The sequence below is a fragment of the Syngnathus floridae genome, chromosome 14 (genome assembly GCF_059516105.1).
Source record: "Syngnathus floridae isolate MCC-2025c chromosome 14, RoL_Sflo_1.0, whole genome shotgun sequence".
NCBI classification, from domain to species: Eukaryota; Metazoa; Chordata; class Actinopteri; order Syngnathiformes; family Syngnathidae; genus Syngnathus; species Syngnathus floridae.
The window spans coordinates 6,310,469-6,337,123 of record NC_142426.1 but is presented as its reverse complement, the minus strand read 5'-3'; the positions used below and the strand labels follow the sequence as shown (position 1 = coordinate 6,337,123).

Sequence of the window (26,655 nt, the reverse complement as noted above, 5' to 3'; positions counted from 1 at the left end):
AGTAGAAAGCACGAGCTGTTGAAAGTTGTTGGCTTTTGTTTTTGCACGTTTTGTTTCTTTTAAATTAGTATTGACACGTTGCAGACAAGGAAAGACCAGACAGGGAGCAGAAGAGCGACACGAACGGTCGCGGAAACCTGATAACTTAACAATACTGTTTATTATTACACACGCGTGCTTACATGTCTATATGTGGATGGATGGATGGAGGTCAAAGGTCATAGTGTTCTTGTTTGGATTACACACACAAAGTTCATAATAAGGCACAAAGTCGTTACAAATCACAGGTTAACTACGTCTTCACTTCAGTCGCGTGACGAGATAAAGAACATTAAGAAAAAAATGGCGACGTTGACAAGCACGCGTGCCGCTATTAAACAAAAATGTGAACATCGGAAAAAAAACATTCACGCATACGCACGACGTATTTTTAGCACCAGTGTATCAGAGCGAATGTACAAAAGTTGCATAGAGTCCGGGCAACGTCACCACGTGAACGGGATGAGCGGTGGCGGGACCGACGAGGCTGCACCCGTCGGTCGCTGGAGTGCCTGGCGCAACTGACCAGAAAAGTGTTTAGCTTGCCGCGTAGCGCCAGCTCAGTTGCTAGTAAGGGAGGCCAGCAGGGAGGTACGTCACGCGCCAGTAGAACAAATGTTACACAGTCGGCCACAAAGGTAACGGAGGCTCGCGCACGGAAAACTACTAGTAGGAGGGACTTCCTGCGTTTCGTCGCATTGATATTTCGGCACTGTAGTCACTTTGAAATTGTGTCCTGTTTTTCAAACAAGAAATGGACATCAGTGGTTTTTGCCCAGTTAATCTTAAAAAAAAAAAAAAAAGAAAAAAAAGATCGACAGACTAATAGATAACGATTACTGTAGTCCTAATTTCTTCCATATCCAGGTTGAGGCTCTGGTATGCGAGAGAGCAAGAGAGAGAGAGAGAGAGGGAGAGAGAGAGAGAGAGAGAAAGAGAGAGAGACACACACACACAAAGTATTGTAAGAGTCAAATGTTGTGACTGCAATTTATCGCATTGTTGGACCAAAAAGAAGTGATTTCATTAAGTATTTCTTTTTTTTAAAACGAATCATCATAAATCTGGCCAAGCAGAGGAACGGGCCTCAACAAATCTGAAAAAGTCTGGCACGGAGCTCAAGCTGGATATGGAGGACATGCAATAAACGCTCAAACGGCAAGTGGTTGGAAAATGTATTTGCCGCAGTGTCTTGAGACAGATCTCTGCAGGATCCCTCAAGATGTGGTGTGATAACCATTTTGGCGGCGACGATGATGTCACATCAGAGAATCAAACGTCCGGAGGTGGAGCATCAATGCTGATGAGCCCTTCCCTTGTGTGGTGGGGCGCGGTGGTGCGCCCGCCCAGGAAACTGGCACTTGGAGGGACTTCCTGTTGCAGCGGCGGCGGGCGTGCAGTCTCGTGGGGTTCGTGCTGATGGTCTCTGGTGCTTTGCGCTTACGCACAGTTCAAAAAAAGACAAAAACAATCAAGGTGGAGTTTTGGTAAGGCGTTTGCGGCGTCTCGCGGCGTCGGGCCTTTAGGCCTTCTCCAGGGACGGCGTGTTGAAGCAGCCGTCGGGCAGCGTGTTCTTGATGTCGTTGAGGTTGGCGATATCGGCGCGGATCTCTTTGATCTGTTGGTCGTAGTCGCCGATCATGGCCTCCTGTGTGCGCGCCACGTCGCTGAGCTTCCTCAACTTGCTGTCCAGCTCGCTAGCGGCCATCTTGTCCTTGGCGCGCCGCAGCGACTCGTCGATTTGCGTCAGTTTGCCCAGGTCCACTTTGTCGATGTTGCCTGAGGGGAACGAACCAAAGTTGAAGATGAACTTGTCCGAACACCGGCAGATGCGGCCTCTCCTCTCTTACCGAGTTGCTCCAGCAGGGCGGCGATGGTGCTGAGGACCGTCTTGACGGCGCTTTTGGCTTTGCGGGCGTTGTCTTCGGCTTCCTTGGCGTCAGCCGAGGCCTGCGGCGAGTCGGGTGGTACGTCAGCCCCGTTCGGTCAACCCGGACGTCATCCCACATCAGGTGACCTCGAGTCAAACACTCGCTGTGCGTGCGACTCGAGGTCACCTGAGGTGGCCGTCGTGTGACATCACGTGACACTATGTGACATCGTGGCAAAGGGCGGGCAGCTCAGTACCATGGCGGCCACAGCGGCGTCCCGGTCGGCCTCGGCCTTCTTTTTGCTCAGCTGCTCCTCGGCGGCGCTCAGCTCATCCATCAGGGCATCCGTGTCGCCTTCCAGCTTGTCGGCGTCCTGCAAGGCCTTCTCGGCGTCCTCCTTGGTCTTGGCTGAGCCCTGCGAGGAGGCAGGACGGGAACACAGGTCAGGTCGAAGTCAGGCACTCCCACTTAACTTTTTGGTTAAGGACGGCAAATTTGCAGCAGCAGGCGAGGGCCCCACCTTCTGCACGTTGGTGGCGATGCGCTCGGCCTCCTCGGCCTTACTCTTGGCCTCCCTGGCATTAGCATCAGCGTTTCCTAGTGCCGCCTCGGCCTGCCGGGTTTTGGCATTGGCGGCCACCACAGTGGCGTTGATGGACGGGATCCTCTTCAGTGCTTCCTCCGCCGCCGTCTTGTTGTCGTTGACGCGCCGGTCGAAGTCTGCAGAGAATAAGCCGATGCTGCCGTTTGGACAAAAGGCCAGATGACGAACGGGCTCGAGCGGGGCTGGCACCTCGCAGGTCGTCCAGGATGTTCTCAGCCTCGCGGAAGGTTGACTGGGCCTTCTTGGCCGCCTCAACAGCCGTCGCCTTGGCGGCGTCGGCGCGGGCCAGGAGCTGGTCGGCCGTCTGCGAGACGACGAGAGAGGAGAAAGGAGACCGGCGGAGAAAAAATGTGCAACACATTTTAATTTCAAAAACAGTTCCAAAGCTTGCTTGGCAAATCCGTTGATAAGTTACCTGCTGCTCGCTGCGACCTTTCTCCAGCAGTTTCTGAACTTCAAACTCTTTGGGCGCCAGGTCGTCCCTCAGCTCATTGTACTCCTTCTCTGCCTTGTCGATCAGGGCGTCCAAGTCGGAAGCCTCCTTCTTGATCTTGTTGGCCTCCTCCTGCAAAGGGCAAGCCGACAGGTTTGCGATTGCCATGTGGCAGCGGCGACGGGGACAGGGCGGAGGCGCCACCTCCAAGGCGTGCGTATGCAGCGGCGGCAGGCTGGTGAGGTTGGCGAAGATCTCAACGGCGTGGTTTCCGACCTCCTCCGCCTCCGCTTGGACTTTGTTGGCCTGCTTCTCCAAACTCTTGGCGAGCTCCAGCGCCTCTTTGTATCTGAAGAAGGCGGCCCAGGTTAGACGTTGGCGAGGCCTTCAGGTACTCGTGTGAGTCTTTGGCCACCTACTTCCTGTTGAGCTCATCTATCTGTTGCGCCGTCTTTCCTTCTCCATCCAGTGTCTTGAGGAGTAGGTTGTAGGCTTTGGTGGACGTGTCGTTGGCGTCATTGGCGATCTTCTGGATCTGGTCGGCGTCCATCTTGTGCCTGCGCCAACAAAACCAGTCACACCGCGTGTCTCCCTACCTAGCTCCCGCCCTCCCTGCCCTCACTTGTCGGCCAGTTTGCGAGCTTCCTCGGCTAGCAACGTCATGTTGTTGGGATCACCGTCACCGCTTGGAGATTTGATGTCCTGAAAGAGCACGGCACACCTTCAGCACGCGCCCCGCAGCAGAGGAGGGGGTCTTCACACGCACCACTTTGCTGATGGCGTCCTTGGCCTTGTCCAGCTCCCGTCGGGCGCGCTCGATGAGGTTCTCGGTCTGGCGCACTTGGTTGCGGGCGCGGTCGGCCTGCCCGCCCGTCTGCTCCACCGTAACGCGGACGTTCTGCAGACGGTTCCACTGCGTGGTGAGCGAGCCATTGATGGCGTTCAGACGCTCCAGCAGGCCGCTGTCAACATCTGAAAGGAGTCAACAACGCCGGGCACAGCACACCGTCATTATTTTGACTTGACAACGCGAATTGAGGGTCGCTTTAATATTCGAATCATAGCTATAAAAGTCCATCCTGATGACGGCGCCAAAACTCCTGTACCCTTGCTGGAGTGCGCCTCGTCCAGGAGGTTGAGGACGGCGCGCTCTGCCTCCTTGAGGCGGTCTTCGAAGGCTTTGTCGCTGACCGTCTCCTGACCGGACGCCAGGTTGTCGATGAGCGTCTGGAGCTCGTGGATTTTCTGACGCTGCTGGTTCACCTGTCGGCCGCAAAAGCACACGTGGCGTCAAGGTTTTCAGCAGAGCCCCGGGCAGGCGGACAGGCGAAGCTCCTCACTTTGTCCCTGACGAGACTGTAGCAGGAGGGACACTGCTGGCATCCAGGCGCCGAGCGGTTGTAGAAGTAGTTCTCCTCGCACATGTCACAGCGGGCACCTACAAAGCCGGGCCGGCAGAGGCAGCGGCCGTCCTCCCGGCACTGGCCTGACTGGGCGCCCTCGGGGTGGCAGTCGCAGGCTGATGTGGGAGGGGAAGGCGAGGGTCAGAGTTGCAGTATGGGCGGCGGCGTGAGACGCCCGTCGGGCAGCCGCTCCTACGTTTGCATCCGGATGCGCCGAAGCCAAAAAAGTTGACCTCGCAGCGCTCGCAGCGGGGCCCCGTGACACCGGGTTGGCATTCGCACTGGCCGCTGACGATATCGCACTGGCCGTTGGCGGAGCCGATGGCGTCGCAGTTGCACCTGCGAGAGCAAGGAAAGGCCAGACGTCGTCGCTTTCCCGAAAGCATCACTACGCTCGTTTTATCGGCGAGAGCGGCACTTACCGCTCGCAGCCGTTTTGGCTGCGCAGGTTGAAGAATCCTGGCCGGCAGGTGCCGCAATCCCGCCCCGCAACGTTGGGCAAGCAGGGGCACTGCCCCGTCACCACCGAGCAGCTTGTTTGGCCACCCTCCGTGCCCAACGGGGAACACGCGCATGCTGACAAAGGAGGAGAAGAGTTGAGGCACCGAAAATTGAAACGAAAATCATCTGACGGACTGACCTTTGCACTTGTCGGCGGGGTTGGCGGCCAGGGGGTTGCCGTAGAAACCGTCCTTGCAGCGGTCACAAAAGAAGCCGTCCGTGTTGTAGATGCACTTGACGCACTCGCCCGTCTCGCGGTTGCAGTTGCCGACGGCATTTGGGTCGATGTTGTCACTGCACTTGCAGGCGCGGCAGGCGCGGATCGGACCCCCCTCGCCCAGGGGGTCCCCGAAGAAACCGTCGTCGCACAGCTCGCACCGCTTGCCTGTGAAGACAAGGCGAGGGCGGCTTCAATCTTCCTTCATTTTGGCGCAAGACGACCGATCAAATACTTTTTCAAGCAGTCACTTTGCTAGCCGCTAGTGCCAAAACCTGTTTGAAAAGTTCCCCCGGGCGGTACCTGTGGTGCCGGCGGGACAGTTGGTGCAGACCACCTGTCCGCTCTTGGGGACCAGGGCACAGGTGGCGCCGGCGGGACATGGGCAAGGCTGGCAGTCCGAGGACGTCCCCCTGGTGGCGTCACCGTAGAAACCGTTTCGGCAGCGCTCACAGCTCATGCCCCCAGTGTTATGCTGACAGTCACATGCGCCTGCACACACGCAGAGAAGGAATTGCACAAGGGGGGGTGAGCGGCATCTCCACTGCACCGACGAACAGGAGAGAATCTAAACGGCCCACCTGTGCTCGGGTCGCAGGAGTCGCTGTGGCCGTTGCAGTTGCAAGCCTCGCAGGCGCTGAAGGCTCCCAGTTGCGGGAGGGCGCGGCGGTAGCCGGCCGTGCAGTGCTCGCAGCGCCGGCCCTCGTAGCCGCGGGGGCACGTGCATTGCTCCACCCAACGGGCCGGGATGCCCGGGCCGCGGCGGGCCGTCATCAAGGAAACGTCGTCCAAATAACCGGCACCTGCAATATAGCGGCGCTGAGTGAAGTGAGTATGACTTCCTTCCTGCACACTCAACTGCGGCCTTCTCCCAAAGTCGAGTGAGTGAGGAGGCGAGCTCATGTCAGCAATGCCGCAGCTCGACGTACTCTTCTCGCTGTAGGTGCCGCGAATCTTGATGGCCGTCAGGTTGTGGAGAAGTTTCTGGAAGTCCGAGTGGCTGATGGCCGGCCTCCAAGGGTAGTCGGCGCTGTTGTGGAGTCTGGAGGACCAGCAGAGAAAGACAAAGCAGCAGAATGAAGGAGGAGGAGCAAACAGGGGAAGGCAGCAAGTTAAAGTGGAAGAAGGGAAAACAACATCGGCTCAAACGCTGTGTCAGCAACAGCACCCTTCCAAATATGGAGACGTGTGGGGAGGAGGAGGTGGTTACTTGTTACCTGAAGACGTAGCGTTGCTTCTCATCGGCGGGATAGGCGTTGCCCTGGGCGATGAGGGGCACGGCCACCCGAAGGCCGGCGCCCTCCAGGACCAGGTCCTCGGCGGACAGCCGGCTGTCGCGACGGTCCACGCGGAAACTCAGACTCAAGTTCTGACCGAAGCTCAGCAGCTGGTCGCCCAAGAACTTGTCTGGACACGCCATGAGACACAAGGTCAGCTTCACGCGCGCACGTGAGCGACCAACTCGCGGGTTGGCCCGTACTCGGCCCGGTCCTTTGCTTCAACCCGCCAGACTGGAGGTAGGAGTGCCATACAGGCAACAAACTCAGCGCAAATTTGAAAGAAAACAACCGATGGCTAAAACAGGTGCCGATGAATCGTATTAGCTTTTTGATTAATCGTCGCTACTCTTCTGTATGGCGCCCCATTTCCTCTAGCAAAACGAGCCAGCAAGCGAGCGAGCTGCCGCTTGGCGTACCTGGAGCCACAAAGTACATGGGGAAGTAGTCCTGCGAGAGAAGCGAGATGTCCCGACTGTCGGCCGACCATTGCACTGGCACGTCCGACGCATCGTGCCGCCGGCCCGTCCACCCTTCCTCATCTGCCGAGAGACACGCACAGAACGGTCAGTGCGAGAGCGGCGCAGGCGTAGGCGCCCGCCTACCTTGTTCAAAGTTGGAGCTGAGCGTGTGGACGCTGAAGCCGGGCGCGCTCTCGCACACGGACGAGTGAAGGAAGCAGAAACACGGAGTGCAGCCTTCGGCGCTGTTGGCGTCCATGTTGAAGAAGCCCGGCTTGCACCTGAAGGGTTCAAAGGTCGCTCAGCGTGCATGTGGAGACGCCGCAGCCAGTGGAGCTTACCTGTCGCAGGCGAAGCCCTCCACGTTTTCCTTGCAGCGACATTGGCCCGTGCCGACGTCACATTCCTGAGTGCTTCCCGAAGGCGAGCACGAACACGGCCTGCGCAAAACACGTCATCAGGAAGAGTCGCCGAGAAGCCCCCGTCGGCGCTGACGCTCGGCCTCACCTGCATCCAGCCTCGGTGAGACTGTGGAAGCCGGGCTGGCAGCGGTCGCACTTTTCCCCCGTCACTCCGGGTTTGCACGCGCACGCACCCCGCTCATCACACTGGGGTGACTCGGAACCTGAATGACATGGTGCGGATGGATCGTAAGCTCCTGGCGCAGGCGCGCTCCTATCTTAAATTGGTCAAAGCGCTCGTTTGTTTCGTCGTTGGATTGGAATTAGGCACACGGTGGGCCTTTTTCATGTCGCTGATGTGACCATCTTGCCGGCGGTCCGCATTTCGAAGGAGGGTCTCACCCACAGAGTTGCAGGCGCAGGGCAGGCAGCGGCGGCGATCATCCGGGACCCTGTAATGGCGCTCTAGGCAGCGCTCGCACCTGGGCCCGTCCGTGTTGTCAGCGCAGTTCTTGCAGTGACCCCCATGGCCCGTGGCTCGGTACAGCTCAGCGTCAAAGTAGCACTCGGAACTCTTTCCGCTGCACTCGCACGCTGGTGGATGCAAACGGCGATGTCAGGCGAGGGCGGCGGAGGCCCACGGCATCGGCGCTCTCTTACGGAGACACTCGTTGGCGTTGTCAGCGGTGGCCCGCCTCCACGGACGGTCGTTGTAGAAGGCTTTGCAGAGCTGACAGTCGGCTCCTTCCGTGTTGTGCTTGCAGTTGCACACCAGGCGACCTCCGGCGTCCTTCAGGCACTCGCTGGCATGGCCGTTGCATTTGCACCTGGCCAATCAGGGTTACCATGATATATGTGACTATGTGAACTAGGTAAGAGGGCCTCACGTTGCAGACAAAATAAATTGAGGGGAAAGAAAAGCGCGGCGGACGACGTTACCTTCCGCCCACGGCAAAGTCGGAGATGGCGTAGTAGTAGGACTTGAGCACTTTGGGGTCGTTGAAGACTTCGTCGCCGAAGGTGTTGAGGCGGTTCAAGGTCACGCGGATGTCGGTGGCCGTCACCCAGTCCTGTTGCGGCACACAACATCATGACGTAACGCCAAGCTACGGACACCGAGCGAGCGCTCAGCAAACTCTCCGATGGGCCTGTTTCGGCTTCCGTGCAATATTTCGGGCGTCAATAGGATTTGCCAGAGCGAAGGCGCATCGGCTTTCAAAGCAAGCGCCTTCGTCCCAGCCGACACGTGTACAAGGCTTGTTGAAAACACCCGCTCGCCCCCGGATGTCCGCTCTCACTTAGTCACGGACGATATATATGAAAAAAAAAAAGTGTTACACAACAGGTCGCCAAGGCCGGCGCTCGCTATCGGCAGGAAGCTTATCGCATCCCTCGGGTAAGGGAGCGAGAGCTCTCTTAGCGCAGCTGCTCTGAGATCAACAATGTGCGTCTGGCGGGAGGACGGCGCGCTGATTCCGGCCGAGACATGACAAACAAACGCTCGACACATGCAGCTCGCGAGCACGCGCTATCTCTCGCGTCCTTCAAGCTTTTTCTTTTTTTCCATCACAATCTTTAGAACCGAGACCTGCTTGGAACAACGCATGATGTCATTTGAATTTCTGCAACCCCGAATGAGGCAATTTGTTCTCAGAGAGTTGCGCAATTCTAGAACTCTAAAGGGGGGAGGGGGGGGGGCAGTTTGGAAGCTGATGTTGGTTGGCCGGGGGCTTTTGTTTGAGCAGGTGCTCGCTCACTTGACTTCCTGCATCCAAAAAGGACAGCCTTTGTTTTTGTCACTCATTAAATGGAAGGAGGTGGGCTTCTGGCTTCCAGGAAGTGGGCGTGGCGGCCTTTGGATGAGGTTGTCATCATTGGACACGCCGCAGCTGTTCCGGAATTAACCCCTCGCCGCCGCCGCCGCAACCCCCACTGCAGCTGCCCCATCTTCGCACTATCAATCACGCCAGAATCCCACGTGCGCTTGATGTTTGCTGGCAGGGAGCGCAGCAATGACACTTTGGGTTTATTCTCTGAAATATTTTATTCTTTGGCCCACAAAAATGTTTAAAAAGGTTTTTACTGATTTGAAATAGCCGGACAAAATGTACTTCCCATTTTCACCAGCAGCTGGTGTTGCGCTAATGACAGCGGCCCTTTTTAACCGCTGTGACCTGTTGACGGCGTCAGCAGGGTTTCGGAAGTAAACCCTGCTCCCGGCGCACGTGTCGCGTTTGGCGACGGCCGTCTGACACGGTCACCCAAAATAAGTTGCCAGGACAGGAACCCTCACGACTACAGTGACATCACTCGAGTGTGTTTGAGCATGAATCAGAACACACAGCGGTATCCACGATCGCATTTTTGCTTGATTCTAAACTCGCCCTAGTGTTCATGCAATGCGGCATTCCAGGAAGGTCTCAGGTCGGACTTTACTTGCGAGATCAGAAACATATTAACTTTGCGTTCATTTTGTTTTTTTAAAATAATGTGATTTGTGCTGACTGCATGAACATATGCCATTATTCACCCGTATCAAGTTGAATGTTTTCACGATACGAACACGTTAAGGTCAATATCCGACACCCCGTCTTCCTCGAATGCAGCATTAATGTCTGTGTTTGCGTGTTAAACCCCGCCCTCTGGAGAAGGCAGGAATGTCACAAGAGTGTGCAAAATAGCGAGGCGGCCAGGACGCACCTGCAAGACGGGACTGTTGTCAAAGTTGTGCGCGCTGGGCCGGCCCTCCAGTGTAGAGAAAGCCACGTTGCCGCCCGTCAGCGGCGAGATGTCGCTGAAGTCGTCGGTGCAGAGCGCCCGCCGCTCGTCCTCGCCGGTGCGGATGAAATCGCGGCCCTGCTTGCCGTAGGTCTTCTCGCACGAGCCGCTGTAGTAGGCGTAGGGCATCCAGGTGCCGTCCTCGCCACTGCGCTTGTAGATAGCGAAGCTCTCGGGACGGCTGGTGTGGAACTTGAGCCGCACGTACGTGATGTCGAAGGCCTTGCCTGCCGGCAGAAACGCGCCACATGCAAGAGTGACATCATCAGATGCCAAAGTGGGACGCTGGCATGCGTGATATCATCCTATGACGGCAACATCTGCTTCTTTGGCGGGCGCCATCTTGTGGCTCCAGGACAAGGACGCGCACGCATACCTGACGAGTATGAGCAGGCCCGGGCCCGTGTGTGAGGAATGCACTGTGTAAACAGGGTGATGTCGAGGGGGGAGGGAAAGAGGTGGGGGGCAAAGCCGGGGCCTCGGAGTGGAGAGTAAATAAAACGGACAAAGCCGGTTGTCTGACTTTCTTCCGGCAGGAAACTCAAAGACACGGCAAGCGTGACGTCTGTAGTGAAAGAATGCCAAAGAGCGGCAAAAGGTGTTGAAGCAGGTGGCGTGCCTTCAAGGCGACTCCGCCTCCTCCTCCGACTATGGTGAACAGCAGCGGCAGACCCCAAGTGAGCCACCCCCCTCCCCCAAGGGAGAGCTACCACCACCAAGACAAGTCCTGACAAAAACTTTCCATCCTGAGACCCCCCAGCACTTACATGGGGGAAGGAGGGGGAGGGACAGGACGGCTTGGACAGCAACATGTCGAGTGTTTGGCAACAATGTATTCAGTACGAAATCAAAAAAAAAAAAAGCAGCAAACTCAAATGAGATTGCCTTAAAAGGGGCCAGTGGGGGAGGGGAGGGGTCTTTTGCGTCCCTTCGTCAATGAAAGGAGAAGCCGCCGCTTGGGTGCTTCGGTCATCTTGTGGCAGATTCCAACAAGAGCGCCAGAACTCACTTGCAAGGTCTCGATGACCTCACCGCATTCCCAGCAAATCAAAGAAGGCTTTGAGCGTTTCCGTGGGATGGAGCCGGGTAAAAGGTCAGCCCAGCCGCCCACGCGCACCTCCGTCTTGCTAACAGTCCACAATTGTTTGCCACCAATCATGCCATTGCATGCGCCGATATACTACATTCTTCGACATTCTTGTGGCAGCCATCTTTGTTCATAATTTCACGCACACACTATCCGACTTCAATGAACATGTCAAGCAAATTCAGCATTTGCTTGAGGGAAGATGAAAGAGTCTTGCAGGTGAAAACCAGCCCAGTGTGTGTGTAAACAGTGTGCTAATTAAAGGGACCACCAAAGACCACCAGAGCCCCCCCAAGGCATCAGCATAGCAGGAAGTCAGGAACAAACACCAATGAGCTCGTATTTGAGTAGCACATCATCGTTGTTGGGCAGGATGGGCATGCTTTGTATGTATGTTTGCAACCGCCATGTCTACCTGTATAGCAACAAATAACCTTGCGAGTATCAACATGTCGTCCTCACAAGACCCCCCCCCATGGCAAAGATAAAGCGCCCGCCCCCCCCACCAGCTGCTTCTGTTAAAAATTCCCACACTGCCTTTCCTTCCCATAGGGCAGGAAGTCACTCAAATTCCTCAAATGACTAACTTAAGCCGGAGTGCAGAGATGCAAATGAGCTTGGACAACAACTTTAGCCTCACATGCACGCGCGTGCGTGCACACACATTCCAAAAGCCAAGCAGGTGGTGCATGCGATGCCATGATCGGCACAGACAACTTCCGCTTCGAATGACAACACGCAGCGCATTCCATAAGCATAAGCACCCATAAGGCAAACGCCGTCACGCGCACAATGACCTCTGAACTCCACGAGACGGTTTTGCAGCCATATACAGTATCGACGTGGAGGAAAACATCTTGGAAGGGACACACAGGGCGGACTATGGATGAGACTCCCAACATAAATATGGGCCCCGGTGAAGACTTTTCAGAGGCCCGCAAGACTCGACACTAGCGCCTCCCGGCAATGTGGCTGCCCAATCTAGCCGTATCGACTTCGCTGATGTATTTATGGGGCGGTGAAAGAAATGACAATTTGACCATATGTTGTAAGAACGCTTTGCTACGGTGGCTTGGGACGGCGGCGTCAATTGGAGCGCGTCAGCTGAGCTTCCAGATGTTCCGCATCGTGTTCCCACGCACAGAAGGGAGCAGAGGAGGGGTCCGATTTTTAACAGCTGCTGGCCGGCTCGCTCGCCGCCTGATTTTTTCCCACGGTGAGCGCTCTGGTCAACTCCAGGCGAGCGGTAGAATTTTGAGGTGATGTGAGGCGAGCGCGGCGGCGCCACGGCAGCAGCGGGACGTCCGGCTCGTCCCCAAGCCGGCGACGTGAGCGCAGGCCTTGGGAATGCGGCGCCGCGAATGCCCCGCGGAAATAGACGGCTTTTTTTAAACGTCCCGAAAGACGAGAGCGCTGACGCAAATAGCATCGGGATGGGCGTCGTCGCCGCCGGCGCGTCTCACCTGGCGCACACTCGCTCAGTGTCAAAGTTCAGCCAGCGGCGGGAGCAAATGGACAAAATACAAGTCTCCTTTATGGTGTTACCATGGAGACGCCGGTACAAGGTTCCCAAGCGCCACAAGTGGCCTGTTGACTTTTTCATCGCACGTTACAAAGTGTTCGCATGATTGCACAAGTGCCGACAAACATATTTCAAGAACCATCCCATTTGGCCAGTGAATCAATGACTGTGATTTCTTTCAAAAACATTTCCATTCCCATATCACAAAAAGTTTTCAAATGGACAGTTGAGAAAAGTTGAAAATCGCTTTTGCTGTTCTCCAAAGCAGCGGTTCAGAAAATGGATATTTGCAAATGTCTTATTTTGAGAAAACAATCATTGTGTTTTCATGGTCGATGACATAAATTGGAGAATTTTTTGTGTTGAGAGGTGCAAATTTTGGACGATTTCATATGAAATTAAGATAGGCGAAGATCTAAACTCCTTACAGCGCAATCGGATAAGCGATTAGTTGGGGTTGAATCGCAGCACCTAAAACACGATACTGTGACCGCCAGCATGCAAATTCCCATGACACGATGGGATACAATGGGAATGTTCTAGCATGTTCTCAAGGGACACTGTTTAACCAGACACGCGTGTTCCCATGTTGCCCTGAGCAGCCTGGCAGGAAGGCTTGCGTCCGTTTACATTCAAATGGCGACATAGGGCGAGCGATAACGAGAACGTCAGCATCCTCGCCGGGATATGTCTCATCGGTGTCAAACCTGCGGCTCGGGTGCCAGTTATGGCCCGCCACCTGGCTTTGGGTGGCCCGCATTGGGTGCGTGCTAAAAGCTGCAGCAACTACTAGAGGAGCTAAACCTCAAGGTTGCAATTTCTTCCAGAACCTTCCTTATAGTTGTCCACAAAAATTAGCTTGCTGCTGAAACGCCCAAATTGATATATTGTTATCGGTTTACAAGACTGGCGTAGGAGAGCAAAGGTCAACATGCGTGTGCGCGCGATCGCACGCTCTCCTGCGTTCCACACTTGATGCCGGGACTCTTACCGAGGTGCAGGGTGAGGTTGATGGCGTTGGGGTACTGCACCCCAGCCAGCATGGTCTGGCTCTGCCACCAGGTGGTGTCCTGCTGGTTGTTGTAATCGGTGAGGTAGGCGGAACCGTGCTGGTTGCGAGGGTCGCGGGCGTCGCAGATGTGGCACGACTTGGTGACCCCGGTGGCTCCCGTCTGGACGCAGTACTCCTCTGCGGGGCTCCCGCACGTGTTGGTCGCCACCACCGTTACGTTGAACGCGGCGTTCACAAACTCCGGCATACAGCGTTGCGCGCCCCCCTGGTCATCCGTGCACTCATCCATAGCGGCGCCTACGCCGACGCCGAGCGTCACGACGGCCGTCAGCAAGACCACCACCAGGGGGGACCACCGCGGGGAAGCAGCCGCCATATCGGCGCTCCTCACTCTCCGCCAAGACCGCGACGCCACTCAAGCGGCAAGTGAACCAAACTTGCTGACTTGCTCCAAGCGGGTGGGCGGAAGAGGCGAGAAAGTTGTGGAGAAGTAGGGCGCAAGTTGCGGGCGAGTGAAGACGGAACTCTTTGCGGAGAGTTGCGGACGAGCTCAGCACTTTTTGTGCGCCGCCATGGAGTGCGAGAAGTCGACTACACCCTGGAAGGAAGGGCAGGCAGGGTAGCAGCACGCATGCGCAACACCCGCCGGACTTAATTTCCGGCGGCAGAGCGCAGTTCGAGGCGCGGTTTAACGTGGGGTGAACTTTGACGTGTGACTCAGGCATTCTCCACCTTTTTTACTGCATTTTATTTTTCTAATTAAACTATTTCCTCGGCGGCTTTAATATGTGCCGTCATATGATGTCACTTTTTGTTTTTGACACTCCCGTCGGAAGTGATAAATGCCACTGACCGAAATCTAATACTGACTTCAACCATACGGGGAGTGTGCCGTCTGCTGGGGATTTGTGGGTACTGCACCCATCTCACTTATTTTGAAAGTAAGTGGAGGACGACTTTTGACCTCAACTTTCGATCCCAATGACCTAAGATACTTGGGGAGGAAAACATGTCTGTTTCAACTTTAAAACATAAAATTGACCAATAAAAACGTCCATTCACTCATGTGGACACCCTGGCTACATTTCTTGGTTTGAAACTTTGGCCCAACTGAATTCGTCATCCGTCGAGTAGCCCTGGTCCAACACAAACGTCGAGCACCCCATTTTTAGGACCCACGAACACGCTGAACGAGCTTCCTTAGCTCTACAAACGCTCGCTTCGAAGTGCACACGAGTCGGGACTTGGAAGTCGGCGCATCTCGGTCCGCTCAATAAGAGAACTTCACTTCCCAGGATGCACTACTTTGCGGCGTCAAGGGCTTTAGAGAGTCCGCTCCCGAGTGAGTCAACTCAATGAGAAAACTGACTCCGAAGTGGCTCTGGAGCATTTGCGCGTCAGCTGCGCGTGGAAATCGACTCCGAGCGGCGGTGTTTGCAAGCAGGAGGCAGCCGTTGCATGCCGGGTAGCCGAGGCGGTGTGCGCGCTGTTTCTGTGCGAAGGAATGAGACGGTTAAACCCCGCTGCCTGTCTCCACGGTCACCGAGCACCCACAGCGGCAGCGGCTCTTTGAGACGAGCGATGAGGTAACGCTGCCCGGCGGGCTCTGATTTCGTTCCATGTTCTCTTTCCGCTCATGCAAGGGCGAGTGTCGACCAAGACACGTCGATGCTGTTTAGCTTGTTAGCAGCCGGCTAGCGCGACTTTTCAACTCTGTTGTTGTGTGACAGGCTGACAGCGCCAATAGCTTCGCCCGCGCTAACTGTTGAAAATGGCTAGCAGTCAGGCGTCAGCTGTGACGTTGTATGACGTTTAATGACGCAAGCACGGCATGGGCATTACTACGTAATATGCTGTTATCGCGACTGCGGTGCGTTGTTACCTGTGTGACCGGCAGGCGGCGCTGCTGCAGTGAAGACGAATAGGTCGGAGCTAGAGCGAAGAGCCTCTACCACATGACAGTGAAGTCGACCAAAATAAGCCGAAAGCTACAACACCGACTTCAGCTTTTGCAGTCGTCGGAGTCCGAGTCTCTCGATTCTGAGCAATACTCAATTATTTTTTGGGGGGGGGTTTTCTCCCAAAAGTGTCATGATTACCCCAACTACCGATCACGTTATTGGATCGGGTCAACCCTACTGTCATGCAATGTCAGAAAGTGTGTTGTGGTTCCATGTAGGAACGGGGCGTTGGGACCAGCTGATCTGGCGTCTGCACCATGCTGCGTTGGTCCACCAGTTGGCGCGTCCTAAGTGAAGTCGCCGCTGCCACATCGCCCGCCATGCACACTACCCGTCTATACGCTGCAGGGGGAGGTGGTGGAGTCAATGCGGGGAAGCGACGAGGGCTGGCTGTGCTTGAGGTGCCGTCCCCCCATCCCCATCAGTACCAGGTGCTGCCACCGTACCTGCCGTACCCGGGGCCTCGGGGAGTCCGCTTTCAACCGCCGCCCCGGGCCCACCTTCGCACGCAAGTGGGAGGCAAGAAGAAGACGTGGAACTTCATCCAGGAGAAGATGAGCTACGACACCTTCTTCACCATGAAGCGACTCATTGAGCGCTCGAGCCGCCCTGACGAGGTTCTGCGCTGGCTGTCTCAGAACCCGGCCAAGATCTCCCACAACCACTATGCCGTGGCACTGCACAAGATAGCGCAGCTGCTACAGGCCGCCCCCCTCCCGCCGCTGCCCGGCGACGAAGCTTCGGACGCATGTGGTCGGCACGTCTTGGAGCGCCAGGACTTCCTGTCTCTGTGCGATGCCGTCATCAGAGACTGCTCCAACTTTGACAACTTCAGTGTTGTCAACTGCCTGTACGCCGCCGCAGCGCTCGGTAAGTTGCCAGCCCAGAATGCTATCGGGACAAATTGAGGTTGCCAAAGGCCATGGTAGAGCCTTGGTTCACCAACGACTCGTGTTGCGGCCGAGCGAGTCGCTGCGGCTCTTGGGGGGACGCTGTTGGCGAGCTAACCTTCTCGCTGGTGTGCTGTGTGGGGTCAGGACTCCCCGGCGACTGTCCGATGGTGGCGGCGCTGGAGGCGGAGTGCCACGGCCGCCTGCCGCGCTTCAACCAGAAGGACGTGTCCATGGTGTTCAGTTCCAGCCTCAAACTGCACCCTGGCAGCCAGCACCCACTCGCTGAGGCATGCCTGCTGACTTTGGAGAAGAACCTGGAGCGAGAGCGCCACCCGCAGACGCTCTTCCTGCTGCTGTCCTACTACCGCCTCAAATGGCGTGGCGGCACCAGCGATGAGGACGAGGCGGCGCCAGACCCCCAGCGGGTGTTGGCCAACAGGTAACGGCTAGCGGCGACGCCTTCAATACAGATACTTGAGATCCGCGGAGTAGCGGGATTCCGGGAACCTTGCGAATGAGAGCCTAACCACACCTGTGGGTCACCTTTTAGAAAGATCTTGCGTCTGGTCAAACACACGCTGGCCAGCGTCAGTGGCGTGCGAGACCAGGAGATGGCGCTGCTGGACGAGATGTTGGCAGCCTGCGCCCGGGAAGCCAACAACAAGAGCCTGGAGTTCATTTTCAGCTCGCACCTCTTCTACCAGAACAGACAGGAGAGGTTCATCAGAAGCCTGGCAGGTCCGTTCACATCAACATTTGCCCTAAATTGACCACATGGAGTGGACACTTGTGCGTTGGGACCAAACAACAAGATCACGATAGACGAATAGCAGACGGCCTTGAAAAAGGGGCGCCGGTGGGCGAGGCGTGCGTTAAGGCGTGTGGCCGTGTGTTTGTGTTAGACGAGCTTCCTAAGAAGGAGGACGGCCTGAGCGTGGCCACCATGTCGCTCATCTCAAAGTACGTGGCGCGCCATCGTCTCCGGGAGACGGCCTTACTTGACGCCATTGCGGCCTTCCTAGTCAGGAAAGCAGAGCATCTGGACAGCAAGGTGAGCAGGGCCGGCGGCCGTCCTCTGACCTGACCCCCTCCCCGGCCTGACTCTGTATCACCCCACACGCAGGTCATCCAGAAGCTGGTGTTTCCTTTCAGCAGGATGAGCTACCGCCCGTCCAACGAGGACCGGTTCTTCCGGGTCCTGGAGGAGGTTCTGGAGTCTAAAGCGCTGAGCTCCCCGCTGGCCACCGTCAACATCCTCATGTCGCTATTTCAGCTGGGCCGCTTCCCGGGTGCCGTCCTGCATCACGTCTTCTCCCCTGCCTTCATCAGCAACGTCACCGGTCGGTAGCCTGCCCGGCCCGGCTCCGCCCATCTCACGCTAACTCCCGTCCTGCCCGCAGACAGCCCCTACGCCCTGATCGTGCGCCGCTACCTGTCCTTGCTGGATGCCGCCCTGCAGCTGGAGCACCCCCACTACCGGGGCCCCCGCCTGCACCCCGAACTCAAGGTGCTCATGTTCCACCAGGCGCTCACCGCCGACGAGGTCAACCGCAAGTACAGGTGAGCTTAGCCGGTCGTGGGAACCAGAAGCCCGAACGTCACGTACACGTCTTCAACATCGAAATCCATTGCAAAAAGAATCAAGCTGAACCATTGAGTAATAAAATTGATATCGCGGCCATTGTCCTTTGATTTTATCTTTTGACACATTCTCGTGCCAGTTATAAAGGCGTCGTGGCCGAGGCTCTGCGGCAGCTGGTTGGAGAAAACAACTACAAGCGGGACCAAATACTTGAGCCCGGATACTACACAGGTACACACACACGCGCGCAGCACTCACCACATGCAGCACGGCCCACGTCAATCTCGTTTTCTGTCCAGACTTCTTGTTGCGAGTGGATTCGTCCGGTCGGGTTCTTCCCATGCAGTCAAGCGGGCATTCGGTTCCGGGCTCGGCCGTCGGGTGTACTCCACAGGAAGCGGATGACATCAGCAACTTGTCGGCCTCCTTGGCCGCACTGGACACAGGCGCTCGGGAGGCGGCGGGGGCTGCCCAGACCACCGGGGGCACAGTAGAGCCTGGGTCCTTTCCACCTCGGACGGCATACGGCCCGGCGGGCGGCACTTGCCTCAAGGAGAGCAGCGGTCCCTCGGACTCGGGTACCCAGTGCCACGTGCCTGCAGCGGAGTACCATTTGCCAGAAAGCCAGGAGAGCGCCACACTCAGTAGCCCCCCCTCCGAAGGCCCGCTGCCACCAGCAGAGGATCCGGGATTGGTGGCCGTGGGTGCCACCTCTGCCCCAGACTCTCTCTTCCAGTTCTCCATGGGGAAGATCCTGGAGGACGAGGCGAGCGCGGATCTCCCCACTGACAAGGGGACGGCTCTCTACAAAGCGGGGACGCCGAGCGATGGGTCCACGATGGAGGCCGTCCAGCCTCCACAGAAAGAGCAGCCAATAAGGAGGTAGGTCTCCTCGGCTGCAGTCATACGAGCCGCAATCATTATGGCGTCCAAAAGCTATTTTCCATTTGACCGACCGGCGCACGGTCATGTCGACCTTTCTGTCGAGCGTTTCGGAAGTGGACAATTGTGTCGCAACATGACGTGTCCCCCATTCAGGTTGGTGATCTCGGTGAATGACAAATGGCACTACTGCCACAACTCCAGTGTCCTGGTGGGCTCCCGCGCCATGAGGGATCGCCACCTGAGGCTGCTGGGCTACGCCATCCTGCAGGTGCCATGCCAGCCAGTTGCACTCGAAACACTTGAGTGGATGCTGAGCTATGCTCACGCGTTGTGCGATGTCTTGCAGCTGCCCTACCACGAGCTGGAGAAGCTGAACGGCATCGAGGAGGTCAAGACGTATCTCCGCGCCAAACTCCACGACGTACCGCCGTGAGCCTTTTGTCTTTGTGGCCCAAAAAGTTTTTAGGAAATGTGACAAACGGTTGACGGCAGGGTGTCGACTGATGTGTGCGCACTGTCCAGGGTAACAGGTGTTATGGTTAAAAAAAAAATGTGTTTGTGGCAGCGAGGGATGACTGTTCATCATGGATGCGGTGAAAGTTCAGATTATTTATCGCGTTGTTAATAGTTAATAAAGTTGATGCTCTTGGCCTGATTTGGTGTCATGGACGATAACACGAGTAAAGGAAAAAAGTGCTTTTATTTCTTAATCCCGTTTTTAGGCACGCCCGCCCCCCTTCCTGTACAAACCCCACCTGTCAGATAAAAACAATGCACCCCCCCCCCCCCAACGAGAAGGCCGAGCTAGTCGGAGTCACTGGATTGCTCAGAGGACGTCTGATCTTCGTCGTCCTCGTCGTCGTGCTGAGCAAAGATGAGAAAAGTACTGAGAAAACTTGAGCACAAGTGTGATGACTCGCTAAAAGTAGCTTATTTTCCCACACCCTACGGCCATTGGAAGAAAATATCACCTCATCATCTTCGCTGTCGCTGCTTCCGGACGTCTCGTCTTCTTCGTCATCATCCGACGACGACTCGCTCTTGTCGTCTTCCGAGTCAGACACGACGTCCTTCTGCCGACGCAAGCCGGAGGTCAGCGAGCCGTCAGAGAGCTCGGCGGCAAAGGCGACGAGTGTTACCTTGGCTCGGTAGGCCATCGCTCGCTTGGCTACGCCCACGGCGGGGGGCGTCACCTCGGCGGCCACAGCTTTGCCCTTGGCCGTTACCAGCACTTTGGGGGCGGGGCTAGCGCGGGCTTTGGATGTGCTGCGACGCTTCTGCGGGACGGTCACACACACACACACACAAAATGAACTTCAAGATGGTACAGTCAAGTGTCAGATAAGCCTGGGGAGGGACGCTCAACTCACCGAGGAGGAAAACTCCTTGTAGGCAGCGCGGTCCTGCGGGGACAAAGACTGATGGGGAGCAGGAGGTTATTGACGGGGTTCCAGCTCGATGGCTCGGCAAAGCACGGCCGGATCGGTCAGGGCTGCGGTACCTTAAGCCACACCTCCAGTAGCGAACGGTATCGGGCCTGCGTGGCGTCCACGTGTTTCTTGTAGGTGTCCTTCTGACCGGCCGTCAACGCGTGCCAGCGCTTGCCGATCTCCACCATTCGCTCTTTCAGGCTGAAGTGGTTCAGCTCCCCGTTGGTCAGGAGCTCCTGAGAGAACATTTGATAGCCGCTCCTATTGGACGACAAGGTCATTGTTTGGGGAAGGGGGGGATCGGCCGCCCCGCACTTGCCCCCAATGTTTTGTGCACTCACACCGGTGGTTTCTTGGGTTCTCCGTCAAACTTGGGCTTCTTCTGAGCTGGCCTCCGGTCCAACAGCTCTCTCTGTGGGCCACGACAAAGCGTGACATCAGCCAAACACTCCAAAGGCATTTGTGGTCGACATTTCAGGGAACTCACGACACCTCATATCGTTTCTGGTCCTCTGCGGCCTTCTTGATCCAGGGGATCTTTTCTTTCTTCTCCATGGCCTTCCAGACATCCTCCATTTCTGCTTGTGCTCGCCTGCGGTTGCTCTGTGCCGCCACACAAAAACAAGCTGTTACTGCAAAGGCGGCTGTTAGCGTGTAGCCCCGCCCTGCCTGGGACGCACGCACTCTGCACTTGCTCAGGAAGTCACCGGCGACGCTATGCTGCCACATCTCCTCGGCCGTCTTGGGGGTCTCGAGAAGCTTGCCGCTTTTCTGGGGGGACCAAAGGTCAGGCTCTGGCTCCTGCAAGCGGGCCGACGTGTTGGTGGGTCATGCCATGGCACAATAAACCCAAAGCAACGTTAAGGACCTTGACGGGTGGCGACTTGGTCCTGTGTGGACTGGAGATGGCGCCCGACGAAAGCCGAGCCCCGCACAGCTTCTCCTCGCTGGCGACTCGGTCCCGTTCCTCATCTGGAAGGCTCTGCAAGACCAACACCTTAGTTTTGACACCCGAGTAAACGCAAAGGCCCCGAGTTTCATTCCTGGACCTTTTCTTGTGAAGCTTGAGCAGAGCAGCTTACCTCCAGAAACCTCTGCAAGTCCACATCGTACTGCTTCTTCCTCTGAAGGCACACATCAGCGTCAAAGTCAACAGTGAGCTTCACGGCAACGGCGAGGTGGGCGGTGCCCGCAAACCTGCTCGCAGCGCTTCTGAAACATGTCCTTCTCCTTCTGGTTCATCATCTTCCAGCGTTTGCTGCACAAAACCATGCGCTCCGTGCTCGGCACGTCCTTCATGTTCACCATCAACTCGGCGCAGTACAGCGAGTAGCCATTGCTGCCCACCCCCCAACAAAATAGAAAATATAGTAACCTCAACAAAAAAGTGGGATTACTTTTCAACTTTCACTTCGTTAGCTAGCCGCAAATAGTAGCGCTATCCTGTTACTTAGCAGCCTCTGGCTGCTGAGTGTGTGTGCATGCGTGGTGCTCACGGAGGCGGTTTCGTTGGCCGGCCATCAAATTTGTCCTTGAGTTGCCTTTCTGCTTTGGTGAGAACAGAGCGCACGTGTTCGTCCGAGACGACGTCCGGATGAGCTTCTTGGTACACTCTCATGCTGTCCTGAAGGGGCGCGGGCACGGCATCAAATCGCTGCTTTTGTCGTCGCTGTCGCCGTGGTGTTGCCATACCTCGTAGTCCTTTTGGAGCTCCAAGGCTTTGCTGATCCATTTGAGTCTTCGCTTGTCTGACAGCTGTGACCATTGTCTCCTCAGCACCTCTTTCAGCTCCTTCGGACTCACCTAGAAAGACACGGGTGCATCTTCATCATCATCATCCTCATTAGGGCCCCAAGCGATTCATCGTTTATCGGCCTTATTGTATCCGTTAAACTGTGTTGAAATGAATGCAGTTTTGACCTCGGGATGCATCTTCATGTAGGTCTTCTTCTCATGGCTGTACCAAAGCTGCTGAGGCGTTTTGGGCTTCTCGGGCAGCTCCGACTTTTTCCTCTCCTCCATCAGCTCGGGATGATCGTGCCTGTGACAACAAGGCAGCGGTCAACGACGATGTGCCACAGGGGCCGCCGCCACACCTTCCCGGCCGGCACCTTACTTGAAGCGAGCCATGCTCTTCTCAAACGTTTCTTTCTCGTTCTGGAACTCTGCCACGTACTTTTGCTACAACAAAAAAAACACAACTTCAGACATCGTCGGCCATGTGGGCGGGGCTGCGTGCTGACCTTCTTCTTGTCGGGCAGTTCCCTATACTTCTTGGACAGAATCTTGGTCAGGTCCAAGTTGCTCATCTCCGGGTAGATTTTGGCGTACTTGGCTCGTTTCTCCATAAAAAAGCGGAAGTACGGCGTCAAGGGTTTCTTGGGGAAATCTGGATGCGTCTGTTGCAAAACAAAGCACAAAGCCAACTTGCTAACACGTTTTTGGCAATGCCGGGCGGCCGCAGAGGCCTTTCTCTGGCTCCTCTGGCAATTTCTCCATTTCTGATAAGGGGAGAAAAGTGAGACGGACCTTGAGCTTCTTGCCTTTGTAAGGATTTTTCACAAAGTCGATGGCATCCATGATGAGCTCCGTCATGGTTCGGTACTTGCGCACCTGAAGACAACAATGCCATTACCTCTTTGCTTTTTTTTTTTTTTTTTTTTTAAGACTTCCAACACAAAAAAAAAAAGACAAATCACACGTAAAGGCGTGCTAGACCCGCAGACCGCAGCTTGGACCTTAAAGAAGCTAACGGGGAAATGCCTGTCGATTGCATGCTCCAACGACGATGGCTCACAATGAGGATGACGTACCTCGGTGGACACTTTGCTCCACTTCTGTCGACACATTTCTCCCGTGAAGCTTCCGAAGCCCACTTTGTCCCAGTCAAAGTGCGACTCGGTGGTTTTGTACTTGGTGGCGTCCCTGTCGGGCAAGAGGCTGCGAATTCTCTCCAGCAGGGTCAGGCAGTCCTCTTGGCGCCACTCATCTGGGAACAGGCGCCGTCACAACCGCCGCTCCATCACAAGCGCTCCTTGCCACCACCACGGTGCTTGCTTACCTGTGACGATCTTCAGTCTGCCGCTGGGAGGCGCAGAAACGCCGCCGCCGTTCATCGCGCTGCGCCTGTCCGATGGAGCCGACTACACTTCTTGAGCGCACACAAACAAAAGGGGCGTGAACATTCAACTTTTGCTTACCAACCATCAAGATTTCCTTTGGCAGTGCAGTAGAAAGTCCAATTTCACCGGCCGGGTCCTCGGATGCTAGACGTCGCGTTCGGCGCATAGGGTCCAAATTCACCTTCAGACGGTCTACATGGTTTGTGCGCTCCACAATTGAGGGAGGCGAAAGACGCAGCCTGCCAATTATCTTTCTCGAATTTCGAAAGCATCCGCGGTCGAGATGCGAGACTCCAAGTGCGATCGAGTCGCACCGGAAGTGACGCCACATACACTAAATTCCGGCCTTCGGAGGACGCAGCCTGTGGATTTGGACATAGCAATAGCCTCCGTCTGTTGGCACCAACACAAGCCGCCAGATTATTTTAGTATGGTCAGCCCGAAAGTGATAAACGACAGGGGAGCGGATCCAAAATTTAACGGGAAAAAAGTTAGCAACATGGATCGAGTCACGTGTACCGCAAAAGACGAAGGAGAAGAGGAAAAGGCGGGATGAGGCATTTATTTGGAGCAAAAAGAACAAAGAAATAAACATCACGTGTCGTTCAAATGTTGTCCGATTGCGGTTTTGCTCGCGCTTGTGGTCGCGCGGGTGCAGGCAGCGGCTGAGTGAGACGCGCGAAGCCAGGCCAAGCTAAGCCAGGCCGGAGCCAACAAGCCTCCACCGAGAGGCCGCCATGAAGAGAAGACAAGACGGCGCCTGGCAGCGAGCAGGCCTCCAACGCTCCGGAGTAACGGGGGGAAAAGTCCACTTTGGACTCACCTCGCGGTTCCGATGGGCACTCTGCACGCTCGTCGACACTGTGTAGCGATTCGGTGGCCGGGCTTGCATCCAAAGTGGCCTTCCTTTGTGCCCGAAGCTCCGGGGAGTCAGGTCGAAAGCGATCCGACGAAAGGAGCGTCTGGTCCGGGATGAAACTCCGCCCAGCGCCGCAGGGGGAGGACCCCCGAGGCCAAACATGAAGACGAGGCGGAGAAAGGCAGTAGCGGCGCGCGCGACCTGGAGCCCACGGCCGCCGCAGCAGCACTTTGGAACTCGTTTTCTTTTCATTTCAACTAAAAGGCAACTTTCAGGCCTCCTGCAGAGCGACGAGCAGTGAGGCTGGCGCGACCAAGACATACGTCGACGGCCATTCGCTGGGTGTCGTAGCCTCCAGCCCGGTGCAACCGATGTGCGTCGCAGCTACCGAGGACCGACGGAGACCTCGTACCTCCGCATCCGAGTGCCATCTACCCGCTGCTTGGAAACCCACCGGCCGCCTACTCCCGCCTCCTTGCTGGCTCTCCGAGTCCGGGCCGCCCTGTCCAGCCTTCGCTCTCCGGGCCGCCTGAACAAGGTATCAAAGTATAACACCTGAGCAGGCGAAAGTTAGCCTAGAATGTTGCGTCAAATCAAACAAAGCTGTCACTAAACACGCTGATGTCACCACAGCTGACATCTCCCTGCATTGAACGCCCCCAGCCGGCGCGGAGGAACAGCAGAACTACCGAAAAAGACGCAAATACCGATTGCATGCACCCTGATCTTAAAATACTGCAGAAGCATAAAGCAGTCAGGATCAAAACACAATGCCAAGGGCTTCTTTCTGTCAACAACAAATGAAGCCATAATGCCAGAATGGGAGATGTGTTGAAGAGAAAAATACAAACACCGACAGGACCAAGTGGGAAATGGGGGCTCCCGGTAGTGTGAACTAAAGACTTGTGTGGCTCAACTAGCTGTGAATTGGAAGAAGTGGGACGTTAGTTAGTGAAAGACCTTTTAATGGCAGCAGCGACGTCATTTCTCGACAGCAAGGATGTTCGAGCAGAGATTCGTAGTTGGCCCGAGTTGCTTCGCACTTTTCACCGCTGGGTGGCAGTGCTGCACATTGTTTGCCAACCACCATCCAATTCTACGAGAAGAAGTTTCACGATGACGTAAGAACGGCCCATGTGCTTGTTCTTTGCGAGTAGAGCTGCAGCTTAGTTCTAGCACTCGGCCAACCATGTGCTATTTCGTCGTGACTTTTCCGTTTGGTCGCGATATTTGAGCTGACGGACTTAGCCGAGCTTACGTTCTAACTGGCGCAAAATACACTTGATTTGAATTGAGAGGTGCAGAAACTTTCAAATCACGATGTGAGGGGAAGGACGGAGTCGAGTTCGACTTACCTTAAAAGCTGAGAAGATTCCCGCTAGCGTTAGTTTCTTGCTTGTTTCACGGTAAGCAGCTTAGACTTGTGTCGTTCCTTTAAAAGAGACATGGTGTAGAATTTAGTGTTTCAATGTTCATTCATTTAAAAAAAAAATCAGTAATATGTCAAAAAAAAGTTCCATAACATCTGCCTATTATTTTTTTTTTATACAAACTTAGGGTTTAGTAATGTCTAATTATATGGGTCGCAATTTCTGGGGACTTGGCAACAGTCAATTTGTCTTGAATGCAGCCTGAAGTTGGTGTGCAGAAGTGATGAGCTAAAAGGCCGTCTGAAGCCCCTCTCCGAGCAGTCTGTTCACAGGCAGGGGGAGTGTGATGTCACCGGTCTGAAGCGTGTTCTGATCCGCCACACGTCACCATCTTGTCCCGTGCTGTGCAGTGCTTCCCATTAACTTTGCTCTCCTTGCTTGCAGAACAAGCCTGGCAAAGAGGCACCATCGTGGGATCTAATACTGTGGTGAGTGATTGAGCGAACGAAGGGGTGGGTCCGTGACAACATGCGGAGATGATGCAAACAAAAGGCCGAATTGTAGCTGCGACAGCCCGCCAGCAGTTTGTTCTCAAGGCGGGAAAACAGCTTTGACAAAAAAAATGACCGAAGCGTTTATCTGATCCTCGTTACTTAGTTGCAACATCGTCGTGGGCATGTGAAGTACCACGGCAGCCATCTCAACTTTCGTTTTGTTTTTCAGCACTTTGGGTTGGACTGCCGTCACGTGAAGAGATTGGAAGCGCAGCCTCTCCCTGTCCAGAAGGTTGTGTGCCATCCATTTAGGTATGGAGGTGGATTGGGGTCAAAACTTTTGTACTTGAAAAAATAAAACTTGAATTTGAAACTTAAATGTGCTGATCTTAAAACTTGAAAAATAAAACAATGCATTCAAAATAAAAACACTTGTTTGAACTGTTTCTTGTT

At 55.5% G+C, this 26,655-nt stretch overlaps 3 protein-coding genes and 1 long non-coding RNA gene across 5 annotated transcripts; 2 read left to right on the top strand and 2 right to left on the bottom strand.

The window, feature by feature from the left end:
- Positions 1–141: 141 nt before the first annotated feature.
- Positions 142–14,240, bottom strand: lamc1 (laminin, gamma 1). Its single transcript, XM_088395378.1, has 28 exons — positions 13,586–14,240; positions 9,908–10,212; positions 8,147–8,277; positions 7,868–8,034; positions 7,610–7,801; positions 7,314–7,431; positions 7,148–7,246; positions 6,951–7,087; positions 6,765–6,887; positions 6,286–6,475; positions 5,998–6,110; positions 5,650–5,871; positions 5,372–5,560; positions 4,991–5,236; positions 4,773–4,926; positions 4,547–4,689; positions 4,288–4,466; positions 4,054–4,210; positions 3,714–3,919; positions 3,570–3,649; positions 3,367–3,504; positions 3,152–3,296; positions 2,930–3,079; positions 2,704–2,818; positions 2,431–2,630; positions 2,167–2,325; positions 1,890–1,989; positions 142–1,818 (listed from the first exon to the last, which is right to left on the bottom strand). Exons 1-28 carry the CDS (start codon positions 13,980–13,982, stop codon positions 1,562–1,564), a joined length of 4,812 nt encoding a protein of 1,603 aa, XP_088251504.1. The 5' UTR covers positions 13,983–14,240; the 3' UTR covers positions 142–1,561.
- Positions 14,241–14,894: 654 nt separating this feature from the next.
- Positions 14,895–19,582, top strand: fastk (Fas-activated serine/threonine kinase). The gene is made up of 11 exons (XM_088395391.1): positions 14,895–15,192; positions 15,786–16,437; positions 16,605–16,899; positions 17,011–17,198; positions 17,363–17,511; positions 17,584–17,800; positions 17,861–18,020; positions 18,182–18,273; positions 18,342–18,924; positions 19,081–19,195; positions 19,274–19,582. Exons 2-11 carry the CDS (start codon positions 15,825–15,827, stop codon positions 19,358–19,360), a joined length of 2,499 nt encoding a protein of 832 aa, XP_088251517.1. The 5' UTR covers positions 14,895–15,192; positions 15,786–15,824; the 3' UTR covers positions 19,361–19,582.
- A 62-nt stretch (positions 19,583–19,644) lies between these two features.
- Positions 19,645–24,960, bottom strand: ubtfl (upstream binding transcription factor, like). The gene is made up of 20 exons (XM_088395393.1): positions 24,303–24,960; positions 23,419–23,508; positions 23,171–23,346; positions 22,887–22,970; positions 22,601–22,756; positions 22,474–22,538; positions 22,278–22,398; positions 22,050–22,160; positions 21,854–21,981; positions 21,555–21,696; positions 21,440–21,481; positions 21,226–21,339; positions 21,042–21,158; positions 20,850–20,960; positions 20,699–20,769; positions 20,429–20,618; positions 20,298–20,345; positions 20,067–20,204; positions 19,899–20,000; positions 19,645–19,791 (listed from the first exon to the last, which is right to left on the bottom strand). Exons 2-20 carry the CDS (start codon positions 23,471–23,473, stop codon positions 19,732–19,734), a joined length of 2,031 nt encoding a protein of 676 aa, XP_088251519.1. The 5' UTR covers positions 23,474–23,508; positions 24,303–24,960; the 3' UTR covers positions 19,645–19,731.
- Positions 23,802–26,643, top strand: LOC148387307 (uncharacterized). Of its 2 annotated transcripts, XR_015862404.1 has the most exons (4): positions 23,803–24,876; positions 24,972–25,744; positions 25,969–26,196; positions 26,432–26,643. It is a non-coding gene; the product is annotated as an uncharacterized LOC148387307 (long non-coding RNA). The 2 variants fall into 2 exon arrangements; XR_015862403.1 differs by having other exon boundaries at positions 23,802–24,876; positions 24,972–26,196.
- Positions 26,644–26,655: the final 12 nt, after the last annotated feature.

Bases quoted from the DNA above. Each gene is read 5' to 3' on its own strand.
- lamc1 (XM_088395378.1), bottom strand. From the start codon at position 13,982: ATGGCGGCTGCTTCCCCGCGGTGGTCCCCCCTGGTGGTGGTCTTGCTG. The intron at 7,432-7,609 runs GTGAGACCCTCC...CATGTCATTCAG, and splicing joins CTGCGCCTGCAACTCTGTGG to GTTCCGAGTCACCCCAGTGT. The intron at 5,872-5,997 runs GTACGTCGAGCT...GCTATATTGCAG, and splicing joins CGGCACCTACAGCGAGAAGA to GTGCCGGTTATTTGGACGAC.
- fastk (XM_088395391.1), top strand. From the start codon at position 15,825: ATGCTGCGTTGGTCCACCAGTTGGCGCGTCCTAAGTGAAGTCGCCGCT. The intron at 17,512-17,583 runs GTGAGCAGGGCC...CCCCACACGCAG, and splicing joins CAGAGCATCTGGACAGCAAG to GTCATCCAGAAGCTGGTGTT. The intron at 18,021-18,181 runs GTGAGCTTAGCC...TTCTCGTGCCAG, and splicing joins GAGGTCAACCGCAAGTACAG to TTATAAAGGCGTCGTGGCCG.
- ubtfl (XM_088395393.1), bottom strand. From the start codon at position 23,473: ATGAACGGCGGCGGCGTTTCTGCGCCTCCCAGCGGCAGACTGAAGATC. The intron at 20,961-21,041 runs GTGCGTGCGTCC...GTGGCGGCACAG, and splicing joins ACTTCCTGAGCAAGTGCAGA to AGCAACCGCAGGCGAGCACA. The intron at 20,346-20,428 runs GTACCGCAGCCC...GCTCCCCATCAG, and splicing joins TACTGGAGGTGTGGCTTAAG to TCTTTGTCCCCGCAGGACCG.